Source organism: Zerene cesonia, chromosome 19, assembly GCF_012273895.1.
Source record: "Zerene cesonia ecotype Mississippi chromosome 19, Zerene_cesonia_1.1, whole genome shotgun sequence".
Lineage (NCBI taxonomy): Eukaryota > Metazoa > Arthropoda > Insecta > Lepidoptera > Pieridae > Zerene > Zerene cesonia.
Genome location: NC_052120.1, coordinates 2,342,838 through 2,369,479, shown reverse-complemented (window position 1 = coordinate 2,369,479; position 26,642 = coordinate 2,342,838). Strand labels below are relative to the sequence as shown.

At 33.3% G+C, this 26,642-nt stretch overlaps 5 protein-coding genes across 5 annotated transcripts in view; 1 reads left to right on the top strand and 4 right to left on the bottom strand.

The window, feature by feature from the left end:
• Window positions 1–4,450: 4,450 nt before the first annotated feature.
• On the bottom strand, window positions 4,451–5,515 carry LOC119834547 (RNA-binding protein 7). Its single transcript, XM_038358938.1, has 2 exons — window positions 5,280–5,515; window positions 4,451–5,191 (listed from the first exon to the last, which is right to left on the bottom strand). The coding sequence occupies exons 1-2, from the start codon at window positions 5,364–5,366 to the stop codon at window positions 4,703–4,705; spliced, it is 576 nt and encodes a 191-aa protein (XP_038214866.1). The 5' UTR covers window positions 5,367–5,515; the 3' UTR covers window positions 4,451–4,702.
• A 602-nt stretch (window positions 5,516–6,117) lies between these two features.
• On the top strand, window positions 6,118–10,494 carry LOC119834593 (RNA-binding protein 42). The gene is made up of 8 exons (XM_038358988.1): window positions 6,118–6,387; window positions 6,473–6,539; window positions 6,720–6,936; window positions 7,684–7,890; window positions 8,424–8,558; window positions 9,132–9,248; window positions 9,644–9,782; window positions 10,295–10,494. The coding sequence occupies exons 2-8, from the start codon at window positions 6,493–6,495 to the stop codon at window positions 10,426–10,428; spliced, it is 996 nt and encodes a 331-aa protein (XP_038214916.1). The 5' UTR covers window positions 6,118–6,387; window positions 6,473–6,492; the 3' UTR covers window positions 10,429–10,494.
• Window positions 10,495–11,504: 1,010 nt separating this feature from the next.
• Window positions 11,505–15,942, bottom strand: LOC119834291 (lipase member H-like). The gene is made up of 5 exons (XM_038358629.1): window positions 15,924–15,942; window positions 13,974–14,101; window positions 13,607–13,755; window positions 13,075–13,292; window positions 11,505–11,665 (listed from the first exon to the last, which is right to left on the bottom strand). Exons 1-5 carry the CDS (start codon window positions 15,940–15,942, stop codon window positions 11,505–11,507), a joined length of 675 nt encoding a protein of 224 aa, XP_038214557.1.
• A 1,189-nt stretch (window positions 15,943–17,131) lies between these two features.
• LOC119834452 (vitellogenin-1-like) lies at window positions 17,132–19,302 on the bottom strand. Its single transcript, XM_038358815.1, has 7 exons — window positions 19,228–19,302; window positions 18,938–18,980; window positions 18,462–18,726; window positions 18,189–18,337; window positions 17,857–18,074; window positions 17,576–17,732; window positions 17,132–17,296 (listed from the first exon to the last, which is right to left on the bottom strand). Exons 1-7 carry the CDS (start codon window positions 19,253–19,255, stop codon window positions 17,221–17,223), a joined length of 936 nt encoding a protein of 311 aa, XP_038214743.1. The 5' UTR covers window positions 19,256–19,302; the 3' UTR covers window positions 17,132–17,220.
• Window positions 19,303–21,159: 1,857 nt separating this feature from the next.
• The window catches only part of LOC119834451 (serine/threonine-protein phosphatase 6 regulatory ankyrin repeat subunit B), a 31,699-nt gene continuing 26,216 nt past the window's right edge, over window positions 21,160–26,642 (bottom strand). Inside the window, exons 13-19 of the mRNA XM_038358814.1 lie at window positions 25,836–26,372; window positions 25,194–25,400; window positions 24,312–25,005; window positions 22,585–22,805; window positions 22,011–22,139; window positions 21,643–21,778; window positions 21,160–21,386 (exon numbers count right to left, since the gene is read on the bottom strand). Coding sequence (XP_038214742.1) covers window positions 21,160–21,386; window positions 21,643–21,778; window positions 22,011–22,139; window positions 22,585–22,805; window positions 24,312–25,005; window positions 25,194–25,400; window positions 25,836–26,372 — 2,151 coding nt within the window. The remainder of the gene's footprint in view (window positions 21,387–21,642; window positions 21,779–22,010; window positions 22,140–22,584; window positions 22,806–24,311; window positions 25,006–25,193; window positions 25,401–25,835; window positions 26,373–26,642) is intronic.

Below are 26,642 nucleotides of genomic sequence, written 5' to 3'. Positions count from 1 at the left end.
TGAATTTTTCACGGTGTATATTGACCCTTGGCCTACTATTTGCGCCCTTGCCTTACCCGCCGTTGTTTTAAGCCTATAAGAAATGCTTTGCTCTGATAAATGTAGAAGGCTATATAATTAATATATGAAGCGATCCCGTTTTTTCATGATCGGATGGTTATCGGACGTTTATCTCAAAGAAGTTATGTCTAAAGGCAATCGTCGATAAAAAAAAAAAACATAATTTTAACGGGGAATTAATCAGCGTAGGTTAAGACATAAGTCGTTACGCATGAGTATATCATATATATATTTCAACGGAAATTAAAGACCATTAAGTACCTACTTATAATAATCGTTCACCTATCTGTTCTTCTCTTTAAAGTACTTGAAATGTGCTTTTTGAACAGTTTTTATAAGTACTTAGGTACTTTTGATGTTATGAAAGGATCAAATGTTTTGCGATGAATACCTACTCTTAAATGTCTTTGTATATTTTCATTTCAATTTGTAGGTACACGAATATTAGGGAAGTATATATCATTTGCTTTTAATTTTTACATAGACAGAGTTCGCTATCTCCGGTCGCCCCGACCTCTCCCGTGGTTCATATAATACTAGCTTTCCGCCCGCGTAGAATTCGGTTATAACGCGCGTCCTGGTAAGGGGCAGCCTATAGTCTTTCCTAAAGTCTAGACCTAAAACCGGACATTTTAAAAGGTATGGTATGTCCTTTCCCAAGTTCAGTTCTATCTTCATTATACAAATTTCATCAAAATCGGTTAAGTGGTTTAGACGTGAATGCGTAAGACAGGCAGAGTTAGTTTCGCATTTATAATATTATAAGGGATAGTAGGGATGTATATCGCATAGCAGTGGTCACGCATATATACAACGGTGAAAGAATTTTTAAGTCGGCCCAGACTTCAGTACCCACTTAATAGTTTTCGAAAATTTTTAGGTACCAGCACAGACAACATAATACTGTATAGTAACCAAATATTGAAGATATATCATCTTCAATGATTGTTAAAATTACGGTTTCATTGACAAAAAAATATGGAAATTCTTAAACGTAGTCAGTACTCGTAGGTTATATACCTACGACCCAAAGTATTTTACTTTATCGAATCGATGTTGGTAGTAATCCTCGATAAGTTTCTTTCAAAATAAGGCCTTAGAGAAACGGCAACGTAAGTGTGACAAACAATAGTTTAATGTATTCCATGACCATGGTGCCCTTAACACGGCTACCTGAAGGTTTAAAAGAATTATTGTTTTAATAACTGTAGCTGTCTATTTACATAACAACACCTGTTATGTTATTGTCTATGAATAATAGTCATGAAACTTACCGCCAATATGATTGAACAAAAAATTTTCTTCGGCTTGAATATTTTAAAGTTAATCGTTTTTTGGTTCAGTAATTAAATAATATTTTCGAATATACATATTATGCTAAAGTTTTAAGCAGGTATAGTATTATTTGTTATGAGGCCAAGGCATATTGAAACATAAGGATTCCACGGATCGAGATTCCGTTGACGTGACCCAGATCAGTTATTTTATGGACAGTTTGTTTATAGCAACTTTCAATAATAATTCATATAATTTAGCTTTTAAAACAGGATATACATCCGCGTATACGCTCTTTTCAAATTTACGAAAAAATATTAACTGGTTCCATCAGTTTCAGTTGAGGAACGCAAAAAAAAAAAAATGAATTTAGTCTTAAATATAGCGACATTGTGATTAACGAATTATCTATTAAAAATTTGGAATGTCGATTGTTATACGGGTTTGACTCATATAGTTGTCACAGTTAATAACATTAACTAGTGGTTTTTGCGAACGAAACAATGTAATAGGAGCGTGCGGGTTTTCTTTAATGCGCTTCTAATTTGTTAAATAAACATCACCAAAGTACATTTCATAAAGGTAACATTTTTTCCATAAGACTGAGACTACGCAAGCGAGTTAACACCTAATTTAATTTTTAATTCATTTCAATTATAATCCTTGAAAATATCCTAGATAAGTGGCATGTCTAAAAACCGAAATATTCGATGGCATGCACCATTTTCCAATCCAAAGATATTTTCTTTATAATAATATAATACTACTTTACATCAAAAATTTTCGTACGAGGCTTAGTACTTATTTCGTACCAGGTAGTAAGTACACAAATAAGATACAATGTGTCTTCGTCTCCGCGTCAGTTGCATTCCAAAATTAAATTCAAATATGTATAAGTATGTAATTATTACTTTTCCAATTGGAACAGTTCGAACCCTCTTCAACCGGAAACCTTGTAGGCATAACTTTAGCGTCTCTGCGTCACGATCATGCGTGCGGTCGTGAATCGTGACAACGCAAAACTGTAAGTAGGCATTTGAAATTATTTCAGGTTTTTATGATTTGTAAAAATGTTAATTTCAAAGAATTCTGAGTATAGTGTTTACTGTATTGGATGTTGTTGATATTTATATGAGAGTTCATGGCACAAAAAGTAAGAACTCATAAATTTCTTTTATATATGTATACAAATGCGGCGCTGGTAGTTTTTAATCTGCATAACGCTGGAGGCCCCGCAGGATTGAGAACGGTTGACCTTAACAAAATATGCTTTATGCCAAGAATATAATAAAGAATATTATATACGAAATACCATGGTTATAGAAAGTATATTTTTTTATTGTTTCTCTTTTGTAATTAATTTCGATGTTATTTGTTAAGTCTGTGATCGCATTGTTCAACATTATAAACCCTCGCTTCTAATCAAGCGCATAAAAGGTCACATAGAGATAAGTTACACAAAATAGAGACGAAAATGAAATTATACAAGCATAGTAGGTATCACTGAAACTACGTTTTATTTGCAATAAGGTTTGGGTAAGTAAATTCAATTTGTAGAGAAATATTATGTGATGTCCTCCCATTCTTATTTCGAATTGTCTTAAATTTTCTTTTTTTTGTTTCTAAGAATATCATATTACAGTATTGTTTTATGTTATCTGTGATAATACATTCTTGCCTCTGTTTTTGAATGTGGAAATCGGGCACATTGCGCCACGAATTAGTTCTGTTGGCTGCTCGCACCGGTAAAGTTACCGCACCCCCACAGATCAGCTTGAAATAGTAGCATACGAAGGTTGGCGTTTCGTTCAGTTAATGGAAGAGCCGCATGCATATGTTTTCCTCACCCTTTCCAGTCCATTCCTTTTTTCTCGTTGTCAAACCTTTCCTTGTCTCTTTACCCTTAAAAGCGGGCAACGCATTTACCGAAAGAAGGGACATCAAAGATTTAAAACGTTCGTTCCAAAATAGTTTATGCGTAGTCAATGATATTGCCCTTTTAGATGCAATTAACTTTTTAAGACGTTCGTCCCCTATCGTCATTTTAAAAAATTGATCAACAGGGAATAAAAATGTATTTTTTTATCTGATAGTTCAGAACACAAGGAATAAAATATTGGGCGCCGGAAATTTTATAGAAATAGATAAAAAATAATAAAACAAAACCCACTAAAACAGAAAATTTATACGCTTGTAATTTTGGCGCGCTTGACATAACGTCAAGGTTTTTTTATATAATTTTATAAAAAGATATAATTAAAATTGTACGTATCTAGAGTATATTCCCACATTTCGTTACATACACTAATTAATTACTCCTTACGAAAGATCGTAAGGAGTACAAACGTGTCCAAATTGCATACGTATTAAAACGCTTGTTATTAATTTACATGTCTTGATCATATAAGCATATTAATAAAAAATCTACAAATAAATCAGGATTCTTCTTTAAAAGTTTTTATTGTTTATCTTTAGTGCAGAAGCACATCTATAATACTATACTAGACACGTCATAAGATGTTTCTTATATTTTGCAATCTTATGAGACTGCACACATTTATAGAATGAACTCCCGTTGTCAAAGTGACACACACACAAGGATATGTTATGTTAATTGTGCATGTTAAGAATCAAGAATACACAATTATTGTAAGTTTTATATATATTAATGTTGCTTGAAGGATAATAAGACAAATAATTATTGTCTACAAAAATGGTAACCAATACCCCTGGAAGGGGTACACAAAATTCTAAAATAGGATCAAATAACAATAAATTTCTATCAAAACCAAATGGAATCATATCAATTGATTGACAACCCTCAGAGTTATCCTCTTTGTTTTTGGAGTGTCAGTCGAACACCATTTCATTTTTAGGGTGTCAGTTGATAAGCCAGCATGCCTCTGGCATACTACAGATATGAATTTTGTTTACTGTTTATTAAATTTTGCTTGCCAAATTAGCATAATATAACCGGAAGAAAATTGTCTTCTAATTTTTCCCTGCAGTGGATCTGGAGAAATAGTGTGTGTTGTAATGCCTTAATTCACATTATAATAAGGCATTACAACACACTCTTTTTCTCATGCAGTCCCTTTAAATGATAACTTCTGTACATGTTGATACATATTTAAATGTGTAATAAAATTTATTAAACATATCTATAAAATCTCTCTTTTAGTAATGCAATGATGTAAAATGCATAATTATAGTACTTCAAAGTACCCTTATAGAACTCATCAAATGTGCATTAAAAATATATGTCATAACTATGTCCACTTAATGCACACTGACATTTTTTCATGAATTCCATAGTTCAATCTCTTTGGAGATGTGAAAATGAACACTAACCATTCTTATATAAATTTTAATCTCTTCTGTAGTTCCTATGATTTCTCCTATCCCTCCAGCTACTCTGGTGTTTGTTACGATTGTCTCTATGCCTATAATCGTCACGCGCATGCTTCTCTTTTGGTCTGTATGGATGATGCCTGTTCAACCAATTACCTTGTAGGCTAGCCATAACCAGTTTGTCATTAGAGTCATGCCGCTGCAGCGGTTGTCGAATAGGCTTCTGACTGTCATCCATAAGCTTCTCTGTCATTTCAGAGAATTGTTGCACATCAGGACCTTGTAGTTCCATTGGCATTTCGATACCGTAACATCGAATTGGCGGTGGCAATTGTACCATCCGACCTCTAGTTTGCAGGAGCAGAGTTCTATTAAACAGTGCAGTACCACGGAACAAGTTTATCGCGTATGGTACAGACACTTCGTGATTAAACGTTATGAATGCAAAGTTCTTTTGTCGACCATCTCTGTCTCTTGCAATGCGCACCTTTTCTAGTGGTCCCGCCTAAAAAAAACATATTTAGGTAAACTTGATTTTTAAGGATTCAAAATGCTATCTAAAAGTCTAGAGACTGGATCTATTAATTTTTTACCTGCAAAAAGAGTTCGTAAAGTATTTCTTCATTAACTTGCTCTGACAGATTACCACACCACAGAGTTTTGTTATCTTCCTCAGACATTATGAATATTTGATGTACCTAATTATTAATAATATTTATCAACATTTTACGTTTTGTTTAATTCCCTTTATATCATAAATATGCAAACATCATAGAAATTATCCAACTTTCAGTCTACTTGAATAAACTACAGATTAAAAACTAGTAACTCCAACACAGAGTAAATAGTAATGTGTGATTAAGTGTCGCTGTTCACGTCACGTTCGCGACGACTGCTGAACACCACAGATTAAGAACTGTTAACTATTTGTCATATCTCACGCGTATTACAATTTATGAATTTATAAAATCTAGAACAGAAATCTCGGACCTCGAGGAAGGAGTCGTTTAATAACTTCATTGGCGGATAATAAACCACCGTGGAGACATCAACGCCAGGCTATGTGGAATTGTACAATAATTTATTTTATTTTAAACCTGTGTTAAATGTATGAAAATTGGTTGTATTTTAATATTTTTGTGTAAAAATGTTGATTAAAGTACAGGCCCAATAGGCCCGATAGATATGGTGATTAGCATACTGCTAAGGAATTCAAACGGACAACGTAACGATAATTAATGGTGAGTAAATAATTTAATCCTGTGGTTTGATATTTTATTACCTAGACACCCACCTACATGTGTATGATTTTTCTAGATTTAATTTGTTAATCTGCCGTATAACTATAATCTGTTACGCTACTATATTCATAGATTATACACTTGGTAGCTATATTGCTTATGGTAATATATTTTGCAGTCTGTGAATTTAATATGGTTTTGCAAAAAAAAAAGTTAAACCTTCAGCTTTCCGAATCACTGAATCAGATTATTTTTACTAATTAATTGATTAAAGTGTTGTGTTCTCTACTAAAAAATAGTGTATCAAACAGTTATTACAATCAATAATAAAACAATATTAAAGTAACCATTGGTTTTCTAAATTAATTTCGGTCATTCGCTTAGGGTTCAGCAGAAATCGTAGAGCTACAAAGCATTTTTATTTAATACTCATTTTAAGCTGTGCAGCATGGCTCTATCTGTACGTATGTCAAGTGTTTAATTACGCAAAAACAACATCGATTATTTTATCTTTTAACTACGTAAAGTTTTTGGATTGTTTCTAGTTAAAACTCGATATAACGCAATGGACGACTCCAGCAAATTTCAACAGATGCAGGATGAAATGTCCAGGTAAGAATAGAGTTCTTTAAGTATCTTTTACAGATTACAAATGCGTCTAGTTGCACCATTTGAATGGAAAACCCTAGATAAATAGAAGTTCCTATGTGCCATGCATTTGTAATTCAACTTCTAACTCTTTATTAGTAAATTGACATGAGTAAAAATCTATACTGCTTAAAAATTGCACAGATTTGAAGCAGAAATCTCCGGATCGGGTCCAATTCGGCCGGTGATAGGCGCAGCGACATTTGGTGCAGTACAGCAACAACTGGAGCGATCGCTACCACCGCCACCTCCACCACCACAATTACTGGCCCAGTTTGACCCTAACGTGATGGGAACGAGGATGATGTTCCCCAATGTGCCTCCACCACCACCTCCTCCCTCTATGATGGTGCCAGCTTCAGTAAGTAAAGATTTTTTTATTCAAATACAGCTTAATTTAATGTATAAATTTGTGTTGGTAAAATTCTTTGAACGGCCAATGTAGTCACATTCTAATCAAGCATTAATTATTGACAAGAGGGTTGTGATTTGTCTTTAATCAAAACTTCAATAATCTAGATATCATGCCTTTTTGAAAATAACTGAGTATTTGACTATGAATTGGTATGTATGGTTTCTTAAAATGATATTGCTCGGATGCAAACAATAATTTTGTTTTACTTCACTACTCTTGGTTTGATACAGCCCATGTATTGTCTAATAGTTATGTCAGAAGCAGACCTCTTGGAATTGATTATATATAATGATATTTTTATAATAATCTTAATGCAATTTCACTTAAAGGAGGTTTATGTTCTTGTTGTGTGTTAATGTATTATGTGTTAATGTATAATGGCTTGATTTTAGATTGAAAATATATTAGTCTAAATCATGAGAGAAACATCAGTGCCTAAATTAATGAATTTATTAGTTGATGCTAAACTTCTCGGTATATTTTTTTATTCATACCTACAGAGTCAATGAGTCAGACAAATTAAAGGATCAGTTATAAAACATATGCGGTATTTACCAGTGGTTATTCTTACACATCAGCAGATGAAAGTCCTTGTAGCCAGATCTAAATATTAATTAGGTATAACTTACAATCCCCAAAACTCACAAACCATTACATGCTGGCCATTATCTCACTCAAATGATCTACTTCCAGGTCCAAAGGCTCCGACCTACAGGTGGACCATCAGACCCTTACCCTGGGCCAATGCCATTCCTCAGGCCTGGCATGCCGGGGCCACAGCTAATCCCACCGCCACCAGCACCACCCAAACCACAACCAGTGGTTTTGTCAGCAGCGCCCAAGTTGTATAAACAGCCAAAGGAGGATGAAGATAAGAAAGAAAAGGAAGGGAAGAAGCGGGTATTTATAAAATTTATTTGATAATATACTGGACTTTTTGATGTGACCATATCAGAAAATTGGACTGTAACAAATTTAGCTTGTTGCAATTAAAATACTTCCCTTTTTTTAACAACACCTGTACCCATTTTTTTTATTCTAACTGAGTTCCTGAACAAAAATAATTTGTTGAAGGAAAATTCAATTCCTTTTATTTATTTGCGCTTTTTAATTGTAAAGTTATCCTATAAGCTATAATTTCAATCACATATTTGTGACTAAGTGCAGATTTGAGAAGGGACGTGTCAACTGGTATGTTGCATTAAAAAAAAAATCAACCTATTCAAATAAAGAGGAGAGTTTCAGTACAACTATATTTCATTTTGCTTTTATGTCTCAGAACTTTTGACTAGGTGAACTGATTTGATTCGTTTTCACTTATAATAGTGCTAAAGGTGAATAATTTTTAAATGTTTATACCAGAATGCCCATATACACACTTTTTACTTTTGGCATACTGAATGAAGTGAATTTTGTTATGATATGAATTCCAGAAACGCGAGCGTCCTCAAACCCCACCGAAAATAGAGGAAAAGCCTCCGGAGCCGACTCCACCGCCGCAGCCGTTGCCCGTTGCTATCACAGAGACTGTACTGCCTAAGACTAAGAAGGAGAAGAAACATCGTAAGGTATTGAACCTTCTTCATTATTTATTGAAAAAAGAGCTTATGTCACTTGGTAAAAATATATTCTTCTAGTGAAAAAATTTTTAAAATCGAGTATAGAAATAACAAACAAAAATTATCTCCTTTTTATAATAGGTATTAGAAATTATAGATATTTAAGGATAGAAAACATACAGATCTTGTATTGTTCTACATACAAATTGTCTTATGCCTTGTTATTTTAATGGTATGATATTACTAGCTGCGCCCCGCGGTTTCACCCGCGTAAGTCCGCATCCAGTAGGAATATCGGGATAAAAAGTTGCCTGTATGTTATTCCAGTTGTCCAGCTGTTAATGTACCAAATTTTATTGCAATGAGTTTCAAAATGAATTGAGTTGCAAAAAGTTCTGTAGTTTTTGTGTAAGAGCAACAAACACAAACACATCCTTACAAACTTCCGCATTTATAATATTAGTAGGAAGTAGGATAGTAGGTTAGGATAGGATAGGATAGGATATCCAGAATGTGTCGAGTTGTGACGAGTTTCCATATTAATATTGTTATATTATTGGTAAAATTATATCATTCTATCAGGTGGTAAGAACAGCAGGTGGTCAAGTGTGGGAGGATGTAACATTGCTGGACTGGCCTGATGATGACTTCAGGATGTTCTGTGGTGACCTTGGCAATGATGTCACTGATGAATTGCTTGTAAGATCCATTTACTACTCCATTACTTGTGAATAAGGTTGTATTTAAAATGCAATAGAATAGATGTTTTTCTTTCTAAAAAAGAATAATGATTTGTTCCTAAAATTGTAATACCAATTTCAAACCTACTCAGTGCATGTTATATAACTATTGAGTAACGCGTCAAATGTATAATGTAGCAAAAATACGTAGAAATTCTACTCCTCATACTATTTTATTCATTAGAACAAAAAAATTGTTCACAAAAGATTAATTTTTGGCGATTTACTTATATTTTCATTAATACTTTCCACTATTTCACTTATATCATACACATCATTGCTTAATATATTTCCAATAAAAGCAGATTTTTAATTATAACTTGAAACTTATTAAATTCCTTCTGTTATTTGAAGGCACGGACATTCGGCAAGTATAGTTCATTCCAACGTGCGAAGGTGATAAGAGATAAACGGACAAACAAGAGCAAAGGATTTGGTTTTGTCAGCTTCAAAGATCCTGGAGATTTCATCAAAGCCATGAAGGAAATGGATGGTATGCATAATTTTAGTTTTTTGAGATAAAAAATAAAAATTTAGTCCATTTATAAATAGGAGTAAGAACTGAGTAGAAATGAGAAAAAAATGAGAGTTAAAAAGAGTGTTGTTTAGGAAGCAGCAAAATAAGAAATAGCCTAAATATATAAATAAATTAATGTGTAGTTGACACGAGAAGATAAATTTAAGAAATAATTAAGATGAGACATGAATTCTATACAGTAACTGTTACAGCAGCAAATGATTGAAACATAGTGTATAGCCTACTTAGTGTAATAGTTTACGTAGCTATACATTTTTGATTAATTTTAAAACTGTATTTCTAATATTAATCGAAATATACTTATTTATTTGTATGTTAATTACAAAAGTGTATTTTTTTTAGCATTACAATATTATGATTTGTATGTTATTGCAATTCCAACTTGCACTTTAATACTCTGATAAAGAACTTCATGTTAAAATTATTATTATTGCTTGTGCCTATAGTAAATATTTTGTATATTTTAGGGCGATACGTCGGCAGCCGACCCATAAAGCTAAGGAAGAGTACGTGGAAAAATAGAGCTTTGGATGTAGTGAGAAAGAAAGAGAAGGAAAAAGCAGCTTTGCTCTCTCTTCTTATGTCTGGGCAGAAGGGCTGATAAGAGTGAATTGTACAAATTAGAGATTGTAACAATTTAAAAATATAATAAAATTTTTGAAGATGTTTTCGACTTTTTATTATTAAAACAGATATGGTGGCTGAAGACTTCCTGGTTTTTTTATGTGAAGAATATTTCACTGATTTGGATGAAATTTTGTGAGAAAATAGGCAAAATAGCGTTATTAAACTTTTGATGTTTCCTCGGATATCGCTGCCTTATGAGGATAGTCTTGCTTTTATGCATATGAATAAAGGACAATTTTGTTTATTACACTCAGAAGAAATTACTGGTCCGATTTGAAAAATTCTTTCAGTGTTAGATTATAAATTAAATTAATAAATTAAGTGAAATTGATGATAAATACATTATTAAAAAATTAAAAATACTTGGATTCAATTTCTTGCTAGCTTTTTATCGCTAATTCATTGTGTACTCTTTTAACGTTAATTAAAAAAAAATCACAAAAAAAACATATAGTGAAAACTTAGTCCTATATAAACATATAATCATAAAAATATCCTCATATGTGTCTGTCAAAATTCTAGTCAAAAGATACAAGCGTTATAAAAAAACACACGAATAATCACGATCTCAGCTTTAATAATAGATGAAAGAAAAGATGTCGACCTCTGATGTTAGACTAATATTACTTGCATTTTACATATCAATATGAAATACGTATTTTGCTGTGTGAGTAAATGTTAGGAGTAATACTGATACCGGTATACGGTGACTTCTATTTTGCCGCAAGATGATAACTGTTGAATTATTGGTTACAAAGTAAAATAAAAATGTTAATAATATACAACTAATCCCATTTTTTTATGAGTCAACATCACGGCTGCAATCCTTCATCACCCAATCCAAGAGGTACTTCTGAATTTGTCTTTAAATAAAATTTGCCTCGTGTTCTGAAAAAACAAAAAAAAAAACAATTTAAAATGGTTTTTGACCCACTATTCATAAACGGCCAGGTGGGTTTAGGTCACGTTCATTAGAATGATTGTATTACAAATCCCATTAAAAATATATGTTTTGTGGCGAATTGAAATGGTCAGGAAATATTTTAAAATTTACCCCGGGTCAATATTTTCTCCTATGTAGATAACATCGCCTTGTCCATCATAGTTAGCTCTCCAGTCAGCACAGCCCGACGCCTGAATAGCCGGGAATGCTGTTGTGTTGCCAAGGGATTCGGCATAGATTAAGGGAGCACGGTTGTGACTGCAAGAATCTGTAAAATTGACTCAGTTAATTATTATATTAAGGAATTGTATTGTTTATTGCAAGTCCTTTTTGATTTGTTTTACACTCGAAACAATTAGTAGTTTGGATTTATACTAGCATTGAAATATTGTCCATTTATTTATTTTATTTATTTATACACTTTATTGTGCTGCCAACAAAATACAAAAACAACTTATACTAAAAAAAAAGGAGATACAGCACAGAAGGCGGCCTTATCACTTATAAGTGATCTCTACCAGGCAACCAACTTAAATATAGATAGCAACATAATTCAAAAGGAGGTAGGTAAAAAGTAAAGGACATATAACAAATAAAAAAACTACATTCAAAAAATTTACATACAACATACACATATATAAAATAAATATACATACAACATATACCTATATAAAATAAATATACATACACATATACACTATGTAAATAATAATATCTTATAATACATAAACCTACATAGTGTGTTAAAAAAAAAGAAAATGGAAGGGAGAATAATTATCATGAATTAGAAAATCGAAAAAAAAAAATGGTTGCCTGTAAAGTCGGTTTTACGGGCGAAGATAATACGTGACAACGTCTTTTTCTCGGTAGAATATTAATTGATATGAATATTATTAAATTGCACAAAAGGAACAAGGAATTGAATGAAAATTTTAACTATAGAAAATATATTTTGTTTACTAAAAAGACAGAGACAGAGACACAAGCACGCGCCGATTCAATGCGCCTAATTCTCTAGTGCTGCGCGCGCGGCGGACCGATCATAGTTCGGTGACTCATCGTAACGTTACCGGGCGTTACACTTTTTCATGAGTGACTCCGAGCCGCAACCTAATTTAAGACGTTGTCACGTCAAAAAAAAAAAAGAATGAACTATACTGAGTCAAAAGCACGATCTAATATATAGATAGAGTTTGGGGTTGTCTTATATTAATCGGCAATGCATTCCAAAGATTTATGGCAGTGATAATAAAAGAGTCACCATAGAAATGCGTGCGGTGAAAAGGTATGCACAGGACAAGCCTGTCCACTGAACGAAGGGAATAATTTTCACAATGCAGGAAGTTAAATTTATTTTTGAGATAGGAAGGAGTCTTAGGGTCAAAAAGGATACGATAAAGTAGTCCATTATTAGTGTTATTTAAGGACAAGTACCACTACGTTGTAACAGTGACAAAGTAGAACGGAATCTTTGTTGAAAATATCTATATATATAAGTAGGTCTATATGAATATTTTTGATTGATTTCTTGATCTTAGGTATCCATTAAGGTGAGTTTATTAAATGGATATAATACATATTCATGACGTCTTGTCCGCAAATCTTTTCATAATTTATTTAGGTCATTTCTTGAAGTCAAGGCAAAGCTACAGTAAAAGTATCATCACAGAAACGTACCAGCTTGCCCAAATGGTAAGTTTAATGTGTTGTCACAACCAGGCTGATATCTTTCTCCACAATTGACCCATATGTCTACATGTCCCACATTGTTCGTGGTTCCGTAAGTCCCAGGGTCTGTGTGAATCCCGACGACGAATTTAGCGTTACTCGCTCGTAGCCCGGAGTTATATGGCGGTCCTGAGTATAAAGGACCAGCAGGGTCGAGGCCTGTGATTCTGGGAATACAGGAATTGAAATGTTTTAGTAGTGTGGTATGTAGAGATATGTGGATTATGGCCTAAACCCTCATAGGAGGCCTGTGTCCCAGCAGTGGGAACATATATGGGCTGATGATGATGACGACCTACAAGATGTTGTCAAGATTTTGATTTTGTTTTATCTACAAAGGAGATTCTAAAGTTCACCCTCAAGATGATCTTATAAAAATATAATATGAGGTGTAGGCACCGACTACCAAGATTACTTGAACGTTCCACCTATGTAGGTGTGAATTTTCTTTGTCTCGTAATACGGAATTATGTGTTTTTACCTGCCAACCATTTTTCCTGACTGGTTTAGTTTATCAGCGGCGTAAGATATAAGGTGGGCACCCAATGAATGACCGATTAAATGCATTGAGTTCAAATCTTCCCCCGCGTCTTCCAATTGAAGAATTGCATCTCCAAGCTGTGCGCCGACCTATATTCAAATGTTTATTTAGTCACTATAAACATTGATGATATTAATCCTTTATATCATGGCGAATAAATATGACATTATTCTATGGATGTACCTAAAACACGACTTAATTCTGTGAATAGATTAATTCTCATTTAGTTATGAAATAAAATATACAAAACTAAAAAAAATAAAAAAAAAACATATTGTTATGTTTATATAGTACAGTAACATATTACCTTCATAGCATTTGGAATCCCTGACAGCGCGTAACCCAGAGCAAACCCGAAACTCCCCTGTTTTGCTTCCTCTTCCCAATCAAGAAGTATGAAATTAGCGTCCACATTGTTGGTATAAGCAGTTCTTACTGTTTTTGTGTAAAATCCTTCTACTTTTGCCGTGTAACCAAATATGTAAATAATAGTTTTACGACCTTTATCAAAATATGAGGAATTTAATATATTAAGAGGTGTTTCTAGCGGAGTAACATCGACGTCATCGGCACTAAAACGTAATTGTAATAATTATTATAACATATTACAACATATTTTTTAAGTAGTCATTCAGATCAGTTTGTGGTAAGAATCATTTGATCATTTCATATCCACAAAGTATTAATTTTTGAATTATTTAATTGAGTAAAAACAATATTAATACAGAAATAGATAATAGATACCAATATTATTTGCGTTAAGTTCATTAACTATGAAATCGTTAAATACAGTAGGTACATATCTACCTGTTATAAATCCGCAAATAAGCAGCTTCGGTACGAACTGAACCTGGCAGTAATATTAATTTATTAATTAGGTATATAATAGATATTAACTTTAACAAATTTTAGCCCGTAACATTAATTTCATGTCAAAGTTTTCTAAAATGTAATTTCTACTACTATGAATAACATCTACAATGAAATAAATGACGCTACGTATAGTGTAATCTCGCCATGGACGAATAATTCCATGCCTTTTTTTGGCATCGTCGGCAATGTAGCTGGTAAGTCACCTGATGGTAAGCGCTACCTCCGCCCCTGGGTATTTACATAGGCGTAAGGTTAAATTGTAAGAGATAAAAAAAGAATTGAAGAGGATTTAAGCAAACTAGACAGACGACGACAGACAAAGACTGGCATAGCTAAGGAATAGGATACGGGCCTCCGGCTCCACGCAGCGAACGAAACACTAACATTCGCATTATTTAACTGTGAAATATACCTACCTACTACGTCAATGTGTATAACGATAATATTATATATATGAAAAATAATTACGTAATTTCTGTGAGTAAAATATAAGTTCTCCACTAAGCTGTTTCTCTAATTATTTTAACTTTTTTGATATTATTTAAATTCACCGCGTCACATGTTAAAGGGCTCAATAATTATGATATTATTAATTATTACAGATTTAGGTAAATGTGATCCTAAGGCAAATATTATGTTTTATACCTTTAACATGCGATGTATTTTATCCGAACAACTTCCTTTCCGGGTGTCGCGTCTGGTTTTGTTATAAATTAAACTATTGTTAAAATATTATGGCAAACTATTTTGTAGTGATAACACTTATTGAAACCTACCTGGCTTTGAATTATTAAAAAAATAGCAAATAGACTTAATATCTAATTGAATATTTGAAATATGTACACTCACATAATATGATAAACGCTACAATCTGTAAAACCAACATCATTGCCAAGTCGAAGCAACGATGATATTAAATTAAAATAATGATAATGGTTCAAAATTAATTTGCTTTAATTAAACTCATAGTAATTAACACCTGTTTATACAGGGTGCAGTTGCGAAATATAAATATACAGAATATTGAATTAAATTGTCATAGTCATACATTGAGATAGACCATATCTAAAGTCAGCCAATGAATAAATATCAAAAATTTGTATTGATAAATATGTTTTATAATAAAAGAGATCTATTATTCTCTAGCATGTATTATAAAGATATAGCAGGCTGATTTCCATTTTAAAAATACTACATATAAGGAAGATGGCTAAATGTCTACAACTTATCTTTATTGTGGTAGTCGAGCACGCTTCGGCACGAATTGGGCCAGCTTGCACCGGGGAAGTACCACACCCCCACAGAAAACCGGCGTAAATAGTGGCATGCCACTGTGTTTCGTTCGGTAAGTGGATGAGCCGGAGGCCCGTTTCCTTTTCCTCACCCGTCCTAGTCCATTCCATCTTTCCAGTATTTAATCCTTTCCTTTTCCTTTATCCCATAAAAGCGGGCAGCGCATTCGTAACAACCTTTGCGAATGTTCATGGGCGGTGGTGATCGCTTACCATCAGGCGAACCACCAGCTCAGTTGCCCGTTATGACATAAAAAAAAACTAATTATGAAGAAATATTATAATTTTAATATTGATAAAATTATTACGTTTACTGATATCTATATCTACTTAACATTTTGATACAAAACAAAGTTGATAAGTACCAAGGTCATTGTTCAATATTATGTTATTTTAGAAATGCACAGTTCACATGTGAAATAAATAAAAATGAGTATTTTTCCAACGTTTATACCTATCACTTTTGTTAATAATTAGGTTTGTTAGGTAATGTTTTTTTTTTAATCGATATATACATCCGAAGCGAGTGTCCATGTTTATTTTTCTATATTATCTACGATAATATTAATCTAAGGGAGTCGGTTATATAAAAAATACAGGTGAAAAAACGTGTTAAATCAAGTTACGTATTTGGTTCGTAACAAATATAAGTATCAATTCAGTTGACAATAATTTATATTTTTTAGTAATGAGTAATAAAATCATACCGGTTCTTATAGACGTCATGGCCACTTATTTGTTCGTATTGTTGGCTTTCTTTTGAGTACTCAAGTATTGCAATATTCAAGTTAGATAATGTGAATGAGGTTTACTATTTCACATATGAATTTTTACATAATGTGTAGCATATCTATCAGTGTATATAGATATACTAGGTAGTGTAAATAATAAAATCGTACACGGTCGCTGTCTGTACATGGATGATATAATATGAAAACTATGACGACAGTAGAACTGAAACAAAATTTTTTAGAATTTTTAGTTATTTATTTGTATGTCTATTTGTCTTTACATTTATCCCACTTATATCACTTGACATAAGTACATTAGTGCCTGTTTCATGTCAAAGGTTTCTTAAATAAGAAGTTAACCACGTTTTGAAGGCGAATAGTGTTATTCGGTTGCATACGATATCACTGACTGTTTGCATGTGCGATTTGATTGATATATAATTTAGGGTTTATAGGATTTGTGAATACTTATTGGGTGTATTTAGTATATGTAAGGTGCCTTTTCTTGATTTTATTTATTTCTGAAGTAAAGTGTTAATTTCCGTGTCTCCTTATGGGATCTGTAATAAAAATATAATGTTGCACTATCGTTTGGCTAGTCAAAAATAAGTCATGTTTTCATGAGTAGGCTACGTTTATTCAACATTATTTAAAATCTTCATGGTTCTATTCCTTCTTCTCCTTCTCCGTATGGTGGCCCAGAATTTGTTCTTAAATAATACTGTCCTCTCGATCTGAAAGATGAAAATCACAAATCCTCAAATATGTTATATTTCGATTCTCTAAATGTCAAAACCACTTCAATTTTACTTTTGCATTTGTGAAAAGTTATATCTTTTTTGATTTTACAGACAGAACTTTGTAGGTATGCAAAAAATAATGTGATAGGGCGTAGACGGTAGACTGCCACATATTTACATCGCTATATTATTATGGTACTGAATACTTAAACATCATAAGTTATATAATCATAAGTTTGTCAATTTAACCGGTATTGTAAATAAAAAACTTACTCATTATCAATATCTTCTCCTATAAAAATGATCTTTCCATATCCACTGTAATTTGATTTCCAGTCATTACAACTAGAAGCTTGGATAGCAGGGAATGCTCTTGGATTGCTCAGAGCTTCAGCATATATTAATACCACACGACTATGACTGCCAATATCTAAAAATAATAACAAAAGATTCAAGGCTTCTGTCATATAATTTAGACCCTTACAATATACCTATGTATTTTCAATGGGTATTGAAAATTACATATATATAAGATGTGATGGAAAGGTAGATACCTGAAAGACCAAATGGCACATCTATTCCGTCATCACAACCAGGTTGCTCACTCAAATCACAATTGACCCATATATCCACGTCCCCCACATTGTCGGTAGTACCGTATCTTCCAGGATTGGTGTGAATGCCGACAACAAATGCAGCACTGGATGGCCCCAAGCCATCCAATGATGAAGGTTTCGTAAAAAGAGGTCCTGCAGGATCGAGGCCTGTTATTCTAAAAATACCTACATTAAGAAATTGGTAAAATACGAGTATTCTTTTTGACAAGTCTACTCAAGGAGTAGAAAATGTAACTGAATATACAGGCTTTTTTGTCAAGAAATATTACCTGCCGATAACTTTTCCTTTATCATTCACTTCGTAACCTGCGTATCCCATAAGATGGGCGCCTAGAGAATGTCCTGTCAGGTGCAATGTCGTTAAGTCTAAACCAGCGTTAGCAAATTGAATAATTGCATCTCCAAGCTGATTGCCAACCTGTATAACTATGAAACATTTACAGACACTTATAGAACATTATTTTTAGCAATAGCGGACAAAATTATTCAGCGCCTAAACACAGTTGTTTGTATGAATTTATAAGAATTAAATTGAGACATACCTTTTTAGCATTTGGAACGCTTGTTTCGCCGTAAGCCACAAAAAATCCCAGATCATCTGCGCTGGCTTCTTTTTCCCAATCAAGAAGTACGAAATTTGCATCTACATAGTTTAAATAGGCATTTCTCATAACTGAAGTCGTATTACTGTTAACTTGTCCAGTGTATCCAAAGGCATATATTACAGTTTTACTATTTATATCAAAATATGGAGAATTTAGCAGATCAAGAGGCGTGTCTAGGGGAGTAACAGTGAAGTCTTTCGAGCTAGAATAAAAAAAATCTCTAGTTATGAATACCATTATAAAAAAAGTTATATAATAAAACAGCAATTGCTTTAGCTCAATGTAGTTCGTTTAGACTTGCAAAGTTATGAGTCCTTATAAGTGTTAAACACTATAAGTATTTATGTATGTGTGGAATTTAGCAAGATAAAGTAAAAAATTATATCTTTTCAACACGAAAAGTTAAAAAATACCTGTGATAGCATCGTAAGAATGCAGCGTCAGTATCAATGAGGTCTGAAATATTATAAAACATGCACGGATTATTTCATATACTTCTTATTGGTAACTTAATAAACACCTTTCCTCCAAATACTCAGGTTTTATCACGCAACATATAAATATAGTATTATACTTATATCGAGTGAAATATATACTTAAGCTTAAACCTTATAAACACTTCACTATGCATTAGAACAGTATTTTATTTGTTGCATGGTAACAAATCTTTTATTTTGAAGAAATAATACTAAGGCTTACTTACAGAAAACTGTCGCTACCAATAAAATCATTTTAGCGATATGAAAGCAACGGTATGTTGTATGGAAAGTTAAATAGGAAAGAATGCTAATAGGCTGATAGGTAACAAAAGTGATAACACTAAATACATTATTATCACCTATACCTACCTATGTATAGTCTTATTCTATGACAAACACGTGAGGTCGGATGAAACTATTTCATATTTAAAAATTGCAATAATGAAAACAAAGCTTTCCAGAACCAATGAACTGGTAATTTAATTCTGTTATGACGAATTTGATAAATTTGAACTACGAAGCGTAATTAAATGAATTCGACAAATGTGATGTACTATCAAGGATATAATATAAAGGACAGTTTTGTTTGGTCAAAATTCGTGAGCCAACAAACGCTTTAAATTACACTATGATACGATTTTACTTAATAATCAATAAAATAGCCATGTAAGAGAGGAAGGGTGGTTATATAAATGAAACATAATACTTGTAGAATCGTATTTTATTCAAAACAATACGTACACAAATACATAACATGATTATTTACAAAAATATTGTTACGTTTACAGTTAATGCTTAAATTATGGACATATTGTATTAATATTTTCTTAAAACTATCTAAATTAGAAAAATATTGTTCTTATCGACACCGATACGTGGAAGGTTCACTTATTTATATAATTCCATCGAAACAATATCCAACAGTTTACTTTGTATTTCCATGTCTTCTCCCAAATTCGATAAAGTCAAAACTTTGTGAACACCGTTCATTTGTAATTAATCGTCACTTATTTTCGGTCTCTCAGTCTCGATATTTTTCATTGTTTCTATCAGTTGCGTCAATGTATAGCATGTATTTTCGTTAAATGTTTTGTGTATAAATCAAGAGAAAATTGTCTTTATAATATTAGTATATATTAAAATTTATTGTTTTCGTTATCAGTGCGGATGAATCGAGGCATTTTCCGCAGATAGCTTAATCTTTTTTACACGTGATTGATTCGTTACAATGTAAATCATAATAAAAACATCTGGAGAATATTTTAATATAACATCAATGTACCTCCGAATGACTAGAGTCTCGACATTATCTAGCACTTACAGGAAATTACAAAAACTCAATTTATACAAATATTAGGTACCTACATAATATGACTATATTATATACTAGCACTTCGCCCCGGCTTCGCCCGTGGTACATATATAGCCCTTGCAGCTTTGTAATGGTGAAAAAATTTCAAAATCATCCAGTAGCTTTTGAGTTTATCCATTACAAACAAACAAACAAAAATAAAAATTCTTCCTCTTTATTATATTAGTGTAGATAATATAAAAAGCAGTAATGGCTCAATAATAATGAGCCATTATTATTTATATAATAATAATAAATAATAATGGCTCATTAGGTACCTTGAACTAAAAGTCGATAAGGCGGAAATTCGACATCAGGTGAACATGCAAGAAATAAATAGATTCGCATGTGGATCAAAATGGCAAATGAAAACAACGTGAGAAAACCGGCATATCCAAGAATCAAAATGTTCGACGTCATGTGACATTTGCCAACCCGCACTTGGTGGTTTATGGCCTGAACCCTCATAGTGGGCCTGTGTTCTAGCTGTGGGAACATATATGGGCTGATAATAAATATGACTATTGACTAGTATTGGACGGGTAGCATAAAATGAGCCAATATATATCTAGACCAGTAAATTCCTTCAAAATGTTTCAAAAGTATCGATTATGGAACGTCCACCAATTCAAAATTATATATACATGTATTGGTTGATTCCTCCTATATGGGACAATTACCAAATCTTTCACTTCCTTTACAACGAAGCTCTTACAATATTATTTACATTTATGATTTTCCCTTGCTTCACTTCAATTATATTTATACATTTATCAGTTACTCTTTCTTCATCATCGTCTCATATTCAAGGTGGAACAGCAGCAATATTATTGGGAACAATTTCCGATTCACTCTCAGCGGTGTCAGTCTCAGTGTCTTTAGCTACGGGTTCCTCAGGCTCGTCTCTCATGAGAGCTCGATACTTCTTGGCAATAATCTCCCAATCTACTACGTTCTCTATTCTAGTCATGTTGTTGAAACTCAGTTGTGAACCTAATGGACTTAAATGTACTACGGAGAGACGAGTGGAATCTGAAAATACGTTTTTGGACTGAGAGAATTTAAGCTAATTGGTATGGATTTTGTCTATTGTGATTTAAAGACTAGTTTTGTTTGTACATCCTTTTCTCAAAAATAGATGTGTTTCATTCAGTTAGTACAACTATTGCAGTTTCAATAATAAGCTAATATTTATTATTTAAATACTGCAATTACACTATTTGTATTTATTGTCAGATGAGATTTAATTTTAGGTATGATTTAGTTTCATGTGTAATAATGTTCTTACCTTTAGGAACAACTTGTCCCCTCTTGACTTTAGATAGCCACTTGGCTCCGGCCTTAGATCTCGCGCTCATTTGGTCCTGCCTCTGCAAACCAATCATATGCACCAAGCTTGGCCTCTTTTTCTTTGTTAGACGATTCTGTTGGAAATTAAAAATATGCATGACATTTTATTTCTCTTCTATTAAAAGGAACAGGAAAAACGACGTAATCTTTGTGCATCCTGTAGGTACCATTTAATTTTTTGGTTTTGCTATTCAGACGTAAATGAAATTATGGTTATTTCACCATCGAGGAATACAAAAACAATTAAGACATTAGATACTTTTAAAGAAGTTAGTATTAAACTATATTTTAGTTAATATATCTTACCCTGCATCGATGTATCAACCACATGAGCCAGGTGGTCACAAGGTTGAGCGGCGACGGCGCTGTGTTAGTGCGGTGCATGTTGCGGATCAGCTTGGACAGGCCGTACTTCCATTCTATATCCGATTGCGCCTATAATCATTCATGTTATTTTATTATAACTGTTTTGTTATTTATAAGCACTAAGTATTACTTAAATACCGGCAGAGCGCCTGTGACACAATCAGTGCTAAAAGTGTTTAAGTGGTGGTTTCTATTTGGCATCAGGTGGCCCACCTGCTCCTTTCCTTGCTCAGTAATAAAAATATAAGGTAGGCGATGTGTATAGTGTGTGAATGATTAGAAAAATGTGACCAGCTTTTTGTAGCCACAGTTCTGACAAATTTTAGTAGTTAAGGTTTTTTTGTTATTACTAAATTAAATATGAACACTTAATGTCGGTAGATTGAATGTATAATGGACAAAAAGATAATATAAGAAAACATTAAGTAAGTCTATATCTATTTTCAATTTTTATTATTTTCCATAAGTACTAAATAATGGTCCTGTTAAAACTATTAATTAGATGGTAGTTTACCTGTATCCTTTGATAAGTGTCTGACATCATAGCAATCAGTAGATTGATGAGTACAACCACGGACACCAACATGTAAATTCCGAAAACTATTTTAAATAAATAATTAGTCCACTGCGGTTGCGTGTTGCTATCGTTTCGGTGGACCCTCGTCTGTTCAGTTGTGGTCTGGCCGAAAACCGCAAAGAACAGTAGCTCGAACGAAAACACGGGGTTCATGGTAACTGTGAACAATGAAATCCACGTTGACGGCAAATTTACCTGTATTCGCTGGTAAGTGTCCGACATCATCGCAATGAGGAGCGTTATGAGCACCACCACGGACATCAACAAGTAGCCACCGAAGACGAACTTGAACAGGTTTTGTGTCCATAGAGGTCGCACACTCGATATGTAGTTGAGATCTGACAGAGTTATCTGGCCGAAAAGGGCGAAGAACAATTTCTCCAACGCCTCGACGGGTGACAGTGTCGCTAGAATCAACACTCGAATGGAAGTCGTCCTGATTAACATCAAGGCAGGGGTACGTTGAGGCAGGCAAGCATTTACAATTTGACAGTTCAATGCATCAATTTACCCCGATCAAACAAGAACTAGTGTTTCATATTATATCATGTCTCAAAGAAAAGTGATAATTGTATGGTACAATATGAAAGTGACTGTAGTTTTCTAAGTGTAAGGTTGGGGTAGATTGATTTGTATGTAAGCACACGTATTTTTATTTGGTATATAGTAGTGTGAAATTCTGAATATATAATTTATAAGATCTTGAACATGCCTGCATCAATTTACCCCAGTCCCGTCTACCAGTGTAGCGACATAACCAGCGTGGGCGCATGACGACGCCACAACGAAGACAATAGCTAAACAAATCCAACACTTAGTGGTACCTCAAGACACCGGTGACAAACGAAGGAAAAGCCAACCGCGGCATGCGCAAATCATATGCTCCATCGAATGCGGTGAAGTCGGCCACTCATTCCACTAAAACTAAGTTCCACGCATAAAGTGCGTTCTGCTTTCCACGCATCTAAAATAAATGTTGACATATTTGCATCTACAAATACGATTTCTTTCAATTTTCAAAAATAGAAATCATTGCAAGCAGAACACATGTTATACGTATTTCCATTAACATTAATAACTAACAGTTATATTGAATCATTGCTTACGACATTATACAACTATTGAATATCGTAAACTATAATAACAAAATTTCTGATATGAGACATAAATTTAATACATTCCATTGTTTGTGTGTTTGCTATGATGGTTTTGATATTATTGTATGTATTCACATTGATGATGATAACATTCCCGATATGGACACACATTTAAGCCTGTAAGCGGATGGCATACAAAGTGTAAAGCACACTGAAGTAGAGTCAGTATGGATGATTCGGAACTGCAAAGGTGTTATCTACTTGGTCACATAAATTTCTATTTCTATATCACTTACGGCCCACTGGACCTTGCTTTCGTCGGTAAGATTCTCCAGAAACTATCCATGTTTGTCGTTTCGTTCGAAGGTTTTCTAGTATAAGAATTATCGAAACTGTTTGTATAAATGTGTTATAGTTCTTTTTTGATAGCATATATACGTACACACATATTTAAATTTATTTCTATTAATATAATGAATTTATTGATGGTATGACAACATTTGAAACCTCTTAAAATATAGATTTTTAAAATGGTGAAAAAATGTATAACACGATAGAGGCCCTTACCGTCTGAAAACAGTTTTCTTCTGGCTGTTCTGGCGTATTTATTATCTTCTGGTTTATTTATATTTCTGAAAGGTTGGTTTAGTGCTACTATGTGCATGGAGAATCCAAACACGAATATAGCTAACACTGCTAAAAATCTACCTAGATCTTTCATTAGATCGCCTATAATAATAGCCCACGGGCCAAACAAGTGATGGAAAGACAAGAAGTCTAAAATTTGTACACACGCTAAGAGAAATGATAAGGCGAAAAATTGGTTTCTACAATACATTAAGGTTGGCCAATATTTTGGTAATACAAATATCCAGCCAACGACGTGGGTCGCTACGCCCACCATTCCTAACAATAATACTGCTATTTTTATCCAGCCTAAACCAGATTTATCACTGGGATTCGTAAGTTCAAACAAAAGGAGACCACTCAACCAAATTAATAATATCCACTCATACCACCTAGGAACTAAACTTTCTCTAAATATTGAGTTATATATAGGCGTTATGGCAACCAAAGCTAACAATACCATAAGATATATATGGGACGTTAAATATGACATAAATTTAATTATCGGTATCTTATTATATTTATGGCCTAGTGGAAGAGAGAAGACGAGCCAAACGGGCGGACAAATGATAAAGACGAAAAAAAGGAACATTATTTTGATGCCAGTCCATTTGAGGCTCCCTCGCCAGAGTTCCTGTAACAAGATAATTTTTGAGCACGAGTTTAAAAGGTAGGTAAAATGTGCAGACAAAATTCTTTTTTACTACAATTTGGTATTCAAATGATTTTTTAAGTTATTATAGCATTGATAAGTTACTTTATCGTCTATAAAAGCGACGTACACTTTCGTAATCGTAATAGGTGAAGTTACCTATTTTTTACCTGAAGATATCTCTGAACGACAGTGTGCGCGATCACTTCTTTCTGTTCGTTTTCGATCAGAACATCTAGGAACTCAATATTCCTATTATCAGTGGCTGTAAGTATGTGTCCAGCGGAATCTGCTCCCGCCGCTAGAGCCAGTAGTTCAGTGGCCATCGCTTCACATTGCTTACCAGCTGCTATTAGATCTTTGGCACGCTCTTTTTCCTATAAAATTTCATTTAATCATATCTTATCATCTCACTATTATTATAAATATGAATGCGTTATTGTTTTTGTTACAATTCCCAAAAGAGCGGTTACATTTATGTTATGTGTGTGTATTTAATATAGTTGACGTAAAAATATGTGAGATTGATTTTTTTTTTATTCTTTCACGTAAAACATCTAATCGGATGAAATTTATAGTGCGGAAATAGATAATAGTATTGACAAGCACATGGGAAACTTTTTGCCCGGATATCACGCAAAATAAACCGCGGGTTCTAGCTAATTTTTGAAAATTGATTTTCACTCAAAAATATAAGACATATATAAGAAATTCTATCAAGAGAATATTTGCATATATTTGTCACTCAATAAACAAATGGAATTGAAAAACAGCGAAAAATTTACATATCCAATTAAAACAATATCCATTACCTTAGTTGATAAATTAACATATAGATTCGATAATTTAGCAGCTGTATCAACCGGCGCCGGTGATACTAACACAAACTCCTCAATAGGTATATTATTATGATTCTTCGAGCACACCATTAAATTGTAAATGAATTTCTTATCATCCATTAGCGATTGTGTATCGTGCTCTTTATGTAATAGATATTCTAATACGTCATTGTGGTTTTCAGATGCAGCGAACCAGATGGGAGCACAATTGAGGTTGGTTTCGCTTTTCGGCGATGCTCCTGATTCACACAGCAATTTCACTACATTCAGGTGTCCAGCTTTCGCCGCACAATGTAGTGGAGTCCAACCGTTTTTATCAGTAGCGTTTATTTCAGCCCCTTGTCCGAGGAGCACTTCTACCATTTGATAGTGTCCGTGTGTTGATGCTATGTGCAAACCGGTTTTGCCGTGTCTGTCTGTGCTTTGGAGTAATTCTGCGGATCTGCTGAGTAAGAGACCCACTATGGACATGTGGCCTCCGAAACAGGCTAGATGGAGTGGATTGTAACCCTGCAATACAAATTACACAAACTTAGTAACAAACTGGAAAAAAGCAAAACGCGATAAGATCGTAAATTATTTATATGTGTTCTTAGGATAAGTTTAATCAGAATATTCTTAGAGCAATTAATTAATAAATAAATAGAAATGATAAATAATTTATGGGAATGAGAAATAGTTTGTTACTCTCTGTGCAAATATAAAGAAAAGCTGTTTTTAACATTTTATTTCTGCGCCCAATATTCCAATAATGCAATTTAATAAATTTATTCTGACATT

Excerpts from the sequence above, each read along its gene's own strand:
- LOC119834291 (XM_038358629.1), bottom strand. Across the intron at positions 13,293-13,606 it reads TCAGGAAAAATGGTTGGCAG|AATCACAGGCCTCGACCCTG; the intron begins GTAAAAACACAT and ends CTGTATTCCCAG. Across the intron at positions 11,666-13,074 it reads CTTACCATTTGGGCAAGCTG|ATTCTTGCAGTCACAACCGT; the intron begins GTACGTTTCTGT and ends TCAATTTTACAG.
- LOC119834547 (XM_038358938.1), bottom strand. The coding sequence starts at position 5,366 with ATGTCTGAGGAAGATAACAAAACTCTGTGGTGTGGTAATCTGTCAGAG. Across the intron at positions 5,192-5,279 it reads TTTACGAACTCTTTTTGCAG|GCGGGACCACTAGAAAAGGT; the intron begins GTAAAAAATTAA and ends TGTTTTTTTTAG.
- LOC119834593 (XM_038358988.1), top strand. The coding sequence starts at position 6,493 with ATGGACGACTCCAGCAAATTTCAACAGATGCAGGATGAAATGTCCAG. Across the intron at positions 7,891-8,423 it reads AAAAGGAAGGGAAGAAGCGG|AAACGCGAGCGTCCTCAAAC; the intron begins GTATTTATAAAA and ends TATGAATTCCAG. Across the intron at positions 9,249-9,643 it reads ATGTCACTGATGAATTGCTT|GCACGGACATTCGGCAAGTA; the intron begins GTAAGATCCATT and ends TGTTATTTGAAG.
- LOC119834452 (XM_038358815.1), bottom strand. The coding sequence starts at position 19,255 with ATGATTTTATTGGTAGCGACAGTTTTCT. Across the intron at positions 18,727-18,937 it reads TTCTTACGATGCTATCACAG|CTCGAAAGACTTCACTGTTA; the intron begins GTATTTTTTAAC and ends TTTTTATTCTAG. Across the intron at positions 17,733-17,856 it reads TGTGCCATTTGGTCTTTCAG|ATATTGGCAGTCATAGTCGT; the intron begins GTATCTACCTTT and ends TATTATTTTTAG.